A 10,725-nucleotide genomic window follows, 5' to 3' on the forward strand; every position below is an offset into this window, starting at 1 on the left:
CTAAGGATTCTAATCCTTCAAAGATCCTATGAAAATCCTTTAAATCAAAGAGACCCTAAACCTAAACAAGAGGAAGAGAAGACGCTGTTGCCAGCGCGGGGCTCCAATACGTTCGACGACATGAATGAAGAAAAGGGGAAAGGATGGGTGAAATGGAACCTGCAAGCATCAGCGCACCACCTGGGTCGTCCGTACGAAGCTGTCTTGCTTTCACTAAACAAAGCATGATGATTCGAATCAAATTAGATAAAGATCAAAGCGCTAAAGGTACATCGTTGGGTTCGAGACCAGTGGAATAAAATCTGCTGCAATGCCATGCTCTGAGCTCTGACCCCCTGAGAACTTTTGACAAGCCGAAGGCTTTCAACAGCCAGCCCAAGCCACGCTCTTCAGCAGACAGGCAATGTGATAACGCTGGTGAACCCAAAGGCACGAATCTGACACCATAAATCTGATGGGATCACTTTTCTCACAGTATCATGGATAGTGCACATGAACAATTTAACAGATTCAGCATTCAGGTTAACAAGGCAGTATCAATTCCATGTTTGGCATACGGAATGACGCTGCAAGGCAAGGAAACCGGTATTATGCGACGCAGTTCTTCACCTCACCTGCCCAAAAAATGCACAGGATCCTTTGTCCCGCAGAGAAATGTAAGACGAGGAGCCCAAAATAACATCACAGTAAATTTTTTATCTTGGAAGGCATGGACAATCCATATCAACACAACAGGAGACTTTCATCCCACTAGTCGGTTACTAAGCACAGGAAAAGTTAAGTAAATCAAAGCAATGCAGCACAGATCACAGGCTTAGGACTGGGAGTGAGCTTCAACACTGATAATACAAGCCATTTCAACACAAGATCTGGAACTAAATAAACTTAGTGCATATATCCAGTTAAAGAGGTGTGAAACAGACTAAAGGAAAAGCATACGGAAATTCTAGAGCTAGGGCTGTCACTTTAGACAAGGAGAAAAGGGTGGATTCAGATAGCAACTAATAGCCCTCCATTGGTGCAACCAAAATGAGGTGCCGGTAAACCAAGATCCCAACAGCACTTTCAGGCTATTTGGTGCGATGACGCCATATGATCCTTGCGCGCCAACATTCGCAATGACCTGCCACCAAAGGTAAATGAAGCAGTGGTGATTGCTGCGAGTAAAATCATTTTACACTTCACTAATGTTAAACAAAATGCTGGGAAAGTAAAGGTTTAGAACATGGGGATTAACATAATTTGTATTCATATAGCATGAGCTCTTCTAGCACGATGCGACGAGGACAGGTCACCTGGTCAACTCTTCTACGTGGTTTTACAAGTAATGAGTAAATGATTTCCTGCATAGCAGGCTCACTACTACAAAAAGGCATAGCTTTGCATGCTCAAGTTCTCAACTACGACCATGCCTACAGTCAGACCTAAGTCATTTCCTATCCTTGAACAAATGACCGACCCCTGATTATGAGGATAGTGCCTCTATTACCATGGACGTATATGACCGGTAGTTCTATCGCACAGGCGATATCTGTTTTCTCGCATTGTGTACTAGACGAAGGGCTTATGAATCAGCACACTGTTTGCAAAATGTGTTGACAAAGACGCAAATTTTACTATTAGGATTACTATGATGTCTCACCAGATGTTAAGCTTCTGACCAAAACTACTCCATAAACATGAGTGAGCACATAAAGATGCATCAATTGGCCACTGGAAATGCTCTGTGAACTTGTGTAACAAAAACATAATACACCTCGAGATCTCATAGGTCCAATGGACCAAATGACATACTGCTTCTTGAGCAAATCAGTTTCCCTTGTTGCCTAACATGGCAAGGTTCTGACTAAAATCCTTTCTAGTAGGTGAAACAGCATGGCCAGATTTTATACCAGCAAACAAAGAGAAAAATAGATAAAGGCGATACCGTCAATAATAATTTAACTATAAGGGAACATTTTATAAATTTCACCGATAAACTAAATAAGAGTTTCAACTAGAGAATATACAAACCAGCCCAACTGGAAACCTAAAATGCACTAGTATAAATAGGGTATTAATAGATTAATTATGTATTCTTAGTGGAAATGGTACAGAAAAGGCGAAAAGCATATATTTCTGGGAAGCAGTTACCTTGGTTCTATTGCTGGCCACCAGGTTTTGATTGTTTATGTATCTGCTGAAGCAGTGTTGCTGCCAACTGCAATGTTGCTTGAAGGCGTTTTTGAGGATCTCCGTCAAGGTCTTCCTGGGCAGACAGCTGCTGGCCCATCTGCTGGGCAGAAGGAAGCAAAGTTTGCATTGACGCACCGCTAGAAGTAGTAAGCTGCTGAAAGGGGGGAGGGCCTGCCGGAAGTGGGGGAACAAATGACCCCAAAGGCACGGAAGAATGAGCTGCACTCACGAAAACATGCATAGGTGGTAAATGCAAAGTCGTGTGACAAGAGAAATATCATTGGCTAGAAGCATAACGTGTGGGTTTGATGGTAGTGAACCTTGTATTGGCGGCGGATGGGCCTGTAATTGCGATGGGACAGATGGTGGAACCGGTAGCTGCGAGTTGTGGACAGGGATTGAACCTGAGCTATCTGGCATCACTGAAGCATGATTAGCATTCTGTATGAATCGACCTGAGCTGTCTGGCATCACTGAAGCATGCTCACGTGGATTATAGTTCTGTATGAATCCTGATTGTCTGTTTGAGCTGCCTACTGGGAAGCCAGCTTCTACGCCTCGTTGGTTTTGTTGTGCAAGAAGAGTAGCCAGCTGTGCAAGTTGCACCGGTGGGAGCGATACTGGGGCAGATGGAGTTTGTTGAGGTCTAACTACCTGCTGCGATGGAGGTTGAGGTGGTTTCATAGAAGTTAAGGACATGTTTGACGCTTCACCTGGTGCATACCCTGATGGTGTGCCTTTTGGTATTCCCTGAGTAGCAAATGAGTACGGCTCTGATGTCCTATCATTTTGTGTATGTGAGACTGCACTTGCAGCCAAAGAATTGAAATTACCGGAACCTGGACTTGGGCCATTATTATTGGACCATCCTGAGGGCCACAAATTTGGGAATTGCTGGTGCTGGCCTTGTGCCGTTTCCCTGCGGGAGTCTGGTGCTGGCATTTGTTGAGGTAACTGAGAGGCCAGATATGGAGAAGCATTCGCAAACTTGTAAGGTGGAATAAAATCTGCACTTGCAGGAGTATAGACTCCAGTAGATGGCTGGAGATAATCTGGACCCTGAGGAACTGTCCTCGTATCTGGAGGGTTGAGTCTTCTCAATGCATCTTGGTCCTCATGACTACTCACATCAGTGTTCAGATAACTCGCAAAAGATGTAGGCATTTTCTCCGATGCTTCTGGTTGACGATTTGCAGAGGTCAGGTCTGGATTTGCCTGCTGAAACTTCAGAATGACTCCAGATATGCTCACTTTTCCTGGCACCCTAAGTACATGTTCAGAAAAGTCTGACGGTGGAACAAGAAACAAGGTGCTCCTTTCTCCAAGTTTACAAACTGCAGCACGCTGCTTATCACCAAGGTAGTTCATGAAATCATTATAAGCTGCCATGTCAGCATCATTTTCTGGGACAAAAAATACCACCCAACTGCTAGCAGCTTCATAGTAATGTTTAGAAAGCATCTCCAAGTTTGTCCTAGCAGTGCAGTCCAGAAAGTCAGGCCTGAAAAACAGGAAATCATCCGGTTGACTATCAGAAAAGAATTAGACTTGTGGTTGAATGAGAGATACTGAAATATAGAACAAGTTGAAGAGAACAAATATCGAAGTGAACTACATACTCCCTCGGTTCATTTATATAAGGTGTAAACTTATATCTTTGTTAAGAAACAATTATGATGATGAGAAAATTCAATGGAAGAGATGTTGTGTTAAATACTGCACTTCAGAAAAAAAGGGCAAAAAAATATCCAAACTTACAGCATGAAGTTAAGGACCTTCCCGACAGGGAAGCACCGAGCTCGGCAGATTGGTGTGCCCCCCTTTGCTATTGTGCCATTCCAGCTCCACTCTTCTTTAGGAAGAAGAGGTCCATGATGTTCAGGAGTTGATCTGTCCACTTCCCTTGCATGCATAGCAAAACTATTTTGGGAACGCCACGGTTCATGGTTATCAACAGGTGGGTTTGGATTCCTTAAAGGTTCAATGTAATTTCTACCATGCGCCAGGGGAGGTTCATAGGTTATGGGGTGTGCATCATCTTCCCGCAGATCACGGAAGGGCCTCCTTGGGTAGCCAGAGTCAACATGCCCTCGATCAAATTCAGAGAAAGGATATTCGGGAAGTTCAGCATCATGCAATTCACCAGTCCTCAGCTTCTTTGACAATGGGTATGAATGATCATCTGCATCCCAAGAATCTTCCAATGGGAAGGGTCTTCGAGGTCGCTCAAAAGGAATACTGTGCCATGGTGTTTCAACCCTAACGGTAGGGCTACTTCTGTGTTGTTCATATATGTCTTCAGACATCCTTCTCTCTGGACCCAACCCTCGCATCCTAAAAGGTTCAAAATTAGAAACATGACCAGACTCTATTTGAGGTCCGCGTCGAAGATAATTATCCCTGCTGAAGCCCACATCATCAGCATCTCTCAGTAACCTTTCAGGGCCGGCACGCAGTGATGACATGCGGAGATCTCTCGGAGGACTATCAAAACGCCTTGGCCTAGTAAAGGCCTCAAAATCTTGGTCTTCAAATATAGACCTAGACCGAACACTACGGTTTATGTGGGGGGAATACGGGGCAACGGACGAACATCTTCCAACTTCTGCTGCAACCCCTTCATTACGAGAAAAGCATATGCTTACTCTTGGGTTATTGAAAAGCCTCCCCTGAAGTGCTTCTTTTGCCCTGCATGCCGCTGTAATGGTAGTGTACTTAACAAATCCATAGGTGCGGCCTGGGAATGTTGTTATCTTGACAATCTCGCCAAAAGGAGAGAAGGCTTCCCACAGAGCTGCTTCATCTGCCTTTAGACCAGCAGGAAAACCTATCCATAAAACCTCACTAGGTTCTGTAGACTTATTTCTTTTAGATTTATCAACTGATTTTTCAGGGCTTGTTTGGTGTTTTCTTCCATGTTCAATAAAATGTCTCTCATCAGAAGATTGTGCATGTCTGTCATCCACATAGCTACCTGAAGACTTATCCTGTAAATTCAAATACTTCAGGTAACCTGTCACCACTAGATATACGGAACAGCATAATAAAGATAATGAGGGATACGGTGATACCAATACAAGGCTTTAAAGTAAGCAGACAGACAGAATCATAAGTTTAATTAGTCCTGATCATTAAGTGTTAAGTTAAACGAGACAGAACAACCGGCCAGGTAGACTTCCCATGGCAATAAACACAACTCAACTGGCTATAATCATAACTTATATTAGTACCAAGAACTACTTAGAAATGGGTCTCTTGGCTCTTCTAGAGCACAACACAACTTCCTTAAATGGTGAGACTAAGAAATAACCTCAGTTCGGAAGCAAGTCCAATCAGATAACTTCCCAAGTACTCTGATGTAGATTGTGAGCCAATTTCCTATTTTCGGAAACAAAAACTTGCCCTTTAGACCAAGGAGTGACATGTTCACGAATGATTGGAAGCTATAGAGCTACTTAAGCCAGGCCAATGGGGAACAGTCATTCCCTCTGGAACGTAAGGATCAAAACATTCTGCACCCCATGCTGATTTAGAGCTACTACTTTTCCAGTTAGTCAATAAGGATCGGACACCCATATCCCAGAGCATACAAACCCGTTGCACAAAATGTGCCAAAGCCAAAAGCAAACCACCCTCGCAAGAACTAAATGAATGCTAGAGATCTTGGGCAAGTCCAAAGAATAATTTTCCTTCCAGTCATCAGAGTATTTCAGGACAGATAATACTCAGCCAATGTGTACATCCTCGATACTGGAAAGTCTCAGCAGATTTCAATTTATACTTAATATAAAACAACTTCTATAAACTACTCAAGCCTACAATAAACTATACTTCTGGTTTTGTTTGCCCGCGATCTGGCAGAACAGACATGTGTAATGGTATTTTATCAGATATTATGAGTGAATTGTAGAAATTCCAATGTGTTTGTGGCACGAGTTAGCGAAGACCCCAGGCACTCACATAACCACAATTATTTTCTGAGCGTTGCACATAATCCAAGATACTGTGGCTCAAATGTTGCACAGAAAGCACTGGACATTTGAACAGAAGAAGCTCCTGGCAAGCTGCAATGAAAGAAGTGGTCAAAGATGGTGTGTGTGTGTGTGTGTGTGTGTGTGTGTGACAGGGAGCAAGGAGATCTTGGTTTGTAACCAATTACACATGGTTTCATTAAACATTTTGCTAAAAACATTGGACCATGCACACTTGCTTGTATAGCCGAGGTTTTCTGTGACTTGTGCTGCTATATTTGGTTTCTTTTGAATTTACTTTAATAATTTTGGAGAAGAAAGAAAAAAAGTTGCACAGCAATAGCAGTTCGTGCTCTGGCAACCAATACAGCTTCCCTTCCGTCTAGCCACCATTATCCACAGTTCTCAATCTTTAGGTTTTGATTCCCCATTGGAACATATGAGAAACTTTGACATAATAGATAAATTAGCATTCAGCTCTTCACTCTCCCCTCCCTCTCTTATGGCCTAGTGCTTAGGCACAAAATAGGACATGGTTACAGAGTCATCAGCTGCGCATGGCTTACTTATTGTATTTACCTGTCAGCTATCTTTCAGTGTTTTTTGAATGTATGCATATACCTACAAAAAAACAGGGAACTGTACCCTATCAGTATCCCCATTCCAGTATCTCATGTTAGTGCTTAGGTTGGCATTTTTATTCCTCCCGTAGATTAGCAGAAATTAGTTCACCTGCAGTCTATTACTTTCTTGTTTCTTAATGCTATTTTTAATTCGAGACTCAAGCTCATTAATTTGGAGTCACTGTGATGAGTCATGACAAACAATCCTGCACTCCTCGTCCAGGCAAGGTAGTTCTTTGTTTCCTACAGGAACTGGGCAAGTCAAAAGAGCTGGGGTGGTGAAGCTGGTGAGGTACACCAGGATGATTTTGCAATGTTATTAATATGTCAACAGGAACAGGTACTCATTTGTCTCCAAATAATTAAGCCAAGGAGCTGCTTCATCTATTGTGATTATAGCAGGATGACTGTGTTACCATGTCCTGAAAATGATTATATCATCAGTTATGAATTGGGGCACAGTAATCAAAACATTATGTACATGTGGACATTCCAATCAACCTCCCACATGCCTGTGATTATATCCAGCCTATTTGGCTAGTTACAACGCTTACCGGCTAATTATACAAATACATTGGAGACAGAAGACCACCTGTTCTAGTCTAATCGGACAAATTTTAGAACAGCACTTATCCATGACTAGTCAATGATGTAACTAACAGTATACGCCTGGTGGTAAGGCCACCTTTTTTCTTCTTCAACTGAAAAGATCTTCCATACAAACATGTCGTCATAGAAATGCAAGACCTATGCACATACTGCTATCGGATCAACAAGCTAGATTGGTCTGTCAAAAGCCGCACCTATGCCCATACCCTTTCTGATTATTTTGACCTTGTATTATCTGATAAGACCATAAGCATGTACGTGAGGTTGTAGAAGAGATAGCTTGGAATACTCAATGCTGTCAAGCAACTACTTCAACCAAAATTGTAGCCTTCTGTTTTCCATTTGGAACAAAGCTGACCACATAAAGCACAACTATGGTGCTATAAACATATGTTACATCACTGTGAATATAACATAGAAAGAACTTGTCATGGGCGCACATCACTTTTGGATCATTGGTTTTTAACTAGGAATCCATTGATGAAGCTACAAAAAAACAGATCGAGGCAACCTCACATTGATGCTGAATGAGCTGGAGCTGACATACACTTCTATCATCTAGCTGAACCTTTTGGCCAGTATTGGCATAAGGTGGAATCATAGATGGTGTCTATGTCAGATAATGAAGATCATCACATGTAACTACCCAAGAAGCTTGATTGATTGATCAGCCTAGCAGTCTGTTCGGTAGCGGAAACTGTGCATCATATTTTATATGAATTCTGAGAGAGGGGGGGGGGGGGGGGGGGGTCAGCCAGAAAGAATTATTTTACGGAAAGTCAGGGAGTTACAATAGATAAATATGTGTGTCTTGTTGATAGCACAAACAGAATAAAGAACAATTGAAACTGTCAGATAAATGTGTGTGTCCTGTTCATAGCACAAACAGGCAAGTAAAGCTGCAAATGATGTCTTTTACATGGTTCACATTGCAATAACAGGTCTGAGTAAACTTAACGATGACGAGTATTGAGAAAAAGTATCGGGTACCCACTGCCAAGAGAATTTAGTGCGGACATGTCAATATATTAAATGATCTTGACATGTTGCACTTGCTGAAAACCTTCTCTGATGTTTCATATGCAATCGAACGCGCATCTTATTTTTGACCAAAAAAAGAAATATTCATTTCTCTCATGCAGCACAATTTTTTTCTGATGTTGCCTTACAATGTTTTTCATCTTTAGAAAATGTGCTACTTTCAACATATGGAACATCGGATCAACGTTCATGATCTTCAGATGAGAAGATTTCTCAAGCTAACATTGTACCTGGTCTCCTAAAGACTGTCTTTTGGAGGTTTTATCGTGCCGTGCCCTAAATGGAAGCTAGATTATAACCAAATTGTCGAGCTGAGACATTGGGTAAGCTGTGATAATTGTTGATATATTCAATCTGAGGTGTGAACTATTTGTTTTCATAGTACACCTGTCTGTAAAGGGTTGCTGATGCATAGACACGGTATGTGATCATTATTTGGTTACGGTGGAGCCTGGGGTTCAAAGATCATCTTCGCAAGGAATCCAATTGATCCATATGAAGTTTTGCATCATTCAAAAGAAAGAAGAGCCTTCTATTTTATTTATCATGCACATTATATATGTGAGCCTGTTTTTGTTCTGGATTTTTTCCTCAGAGTAATCCTGTGCATCCTAAATTTTAACTACTCACACACAGTTTATCTTGACTCCTGAGACTTGGTTATACTAATTCCAAAATTCATGATCACACACAGGACAAGAAAAGCACACTGCACCAATGATGCGTTTGAAACAAAGCATATGTTGACCAACAATTCTAGAAAAGTGCGGCAAACCGTGATCGGGGCGGGAGGAAGTTCAACACTAACCCCCTTGGAAAACTCAATCCTAACGGGCGTTCCTTGGAGCCGGGCCCCCTGCAGTTCCCGGACCGCAGCGATGGCGTCCTGCTCCCGCATGAAGCTCACGAAGGCGAAGGTCCGGCCAGGGTCGCGGGTGATGCGCTCGATGTCGCCGCACCGGTGGAACAACTGCGAAAGGTCAGAGGCGGTGACGCCCGGGGCCAGGCTGCCCACCCAGAGATGCCGAGACGGCGGCGCCACGCCCCACCCGGAGGAGCGCCGCGGCGTCGGCGGTGGATCATCGCGGCCGCCGAGACGGGGCGAGCCGTCGCCCCTCCAGCCGCTGAATCTCCCCCTGCCCCCGCCTCCGCCGCCTCCGCGGCCTCGCCCCCGGCCCCTCCCCAGCTGCAAAGAAGTAACCCGACGCGATTAGTCGGAGCAAACCGCGATTCCATCGATAGCAGCGTCTACGAGACGAGCGTGAGAGGAAGTACCATTGGTTTTGTGGCGGCGGCGGAGAGGGTTTGCGCCGGCGTCGGCTGGAATGCTAGGGTTCCGGAGGGAGGGATGGATGAGGCGGCCGATGCCCGATGGGCACTTCCTTGTATTTTCGCTTAATAATCAGAACTTTCACTGCTTTATTACGGGCTGCTTTGTCGCGCCTTAACAGTTACTGGATTTTGCTAGTCAGGGCAAAAACTAGGAGCACGTCTGATTAAAAAAAAAACTAGGTGCACGTACTGTGGTCGATAAAGCCATCAAGGGTCTTTTCTTGTTTCTGAAAAAAAAAAGGTCTTTTCTTTTTGAAAAAACCTTCTACGCTGCTTATGCTCGCATTTTTCTGAAATTATTTCAGATTATAGGGCGATGTCCGTTCAGTGGGAGAACACATTCCCGCTGACTACGAATACGCGGTGACTTCGTTAATTTTAAAATAATGTGATGGCTCAGTTTCTTGGAGGTGCTCATAGAGCAGGGAGTAGAGTGCGCATCGTTCATAGGAGTGAGTGTATGTGCAATGCGTATGTATGAGCGTATGTGTTTGTAATGGATTCAAAAAATATGTTGCAAATCAAACACATTATTCGTCCGCGGAAACGGCTGCAGAAGTCGGCCACCAAGTGAGCATGCCCATGTTAGATGCCTGGTTTGAACGAATTCCAATAGCATACATTGCGATACGTCAGGCCATTTATTGGTCTTTTTCATCGAGAAAATTTGAGAAAATGCAAAACTTGATGAAAATTCAAACAATTTGGCATGGTGCCTTCAACTGGTGATACAAGGCCACCGGAAAAAATTGATGCCATTTGATCGATGTCGACCACAGACATGCTCTCAAATGGACCTTTGTGGCCTACCCGAACACCCTTTATTTTTTTGACATCCATGAAATGACCCAAATTTGCCACCGGGTGGGATCCCATGGTCGGCATCCATGCAAGGTTTGAACAAATTCCGACACCGTATGCAAGTTGCGACACGTCCGGCCATTTACCAGTCTTTTTTCACCGAGAAAACTCCA

The 10,725-nt window shown here is 43.4% G+C and overlaps 1 protein-coding gene across 1 annotated transcript; it reads right to left on the reverse strand.

Moving 5' to 3' along the window:
• Positions 1-821: 821 nt before the first annotated feature.
• On the reverse strand, positions 822-9,805 carry LOC123103456 (flowering time control protein FPA). The gene is made up of 6 exons (XM_044525048.1): positions 9,695-9,805; positions 9,228-9,605; positions 3,934-5,162; positions 2,496-3,676; positions 2,134-2,394; positions 822-1,123 (listed from the first exon to the last, which is right to left on the reverse strand). The coding sequence occupies exons 1-5, from the start codon at positions 9,695-9,697 to the stop codon at positions 2,141-2,143; spliced, it is 3,045 nt and encodes a 1,014-aa protein (XP_044380983.1). The 5' UTR covers positions 9,698-9,805; the 3' UTR covers positions 822-1,123; positions 2,134-2,140.
• Positions 9,806-10,725: the final 920 nt, after the last annotated feature.

This window comes from Triticum aestivum, chromosome 5A, assembly GCF_018294505.1.
Source record: "Triticum aestivum cultivar Chinese Spring chromosome 5A, IWGSC CS RefSeq v2.1, whole genome shotgun sequence".
In the NCBI taxonomy this organism is placed as follows: domain Eukaryota; kingdom Viridiplantae; phylum Streptophyta; class Magnoliopsida; order Poales; family Poaceae; genus Triticum; species Triticum aestivum.

Coding starts and splice junctions, on each gene's coding strand:
- LOC123103456 (XM_044525048.1), bottom strand. Junction 5,163..9,227: donor GGATTGAGTTTTCCAAGGGG/GTTAGTGTTGAA, acceptor TTGAATTTACAG/GATAAGTCTTCAGGTAGCTA. Junction 2,395..2,495: donor CCATCCGCCGCCAATACAAG/GTTCACTACCAT, acceptor TCGTGAGTGCAG/CTCATTCTTCCGTGCCTTTG.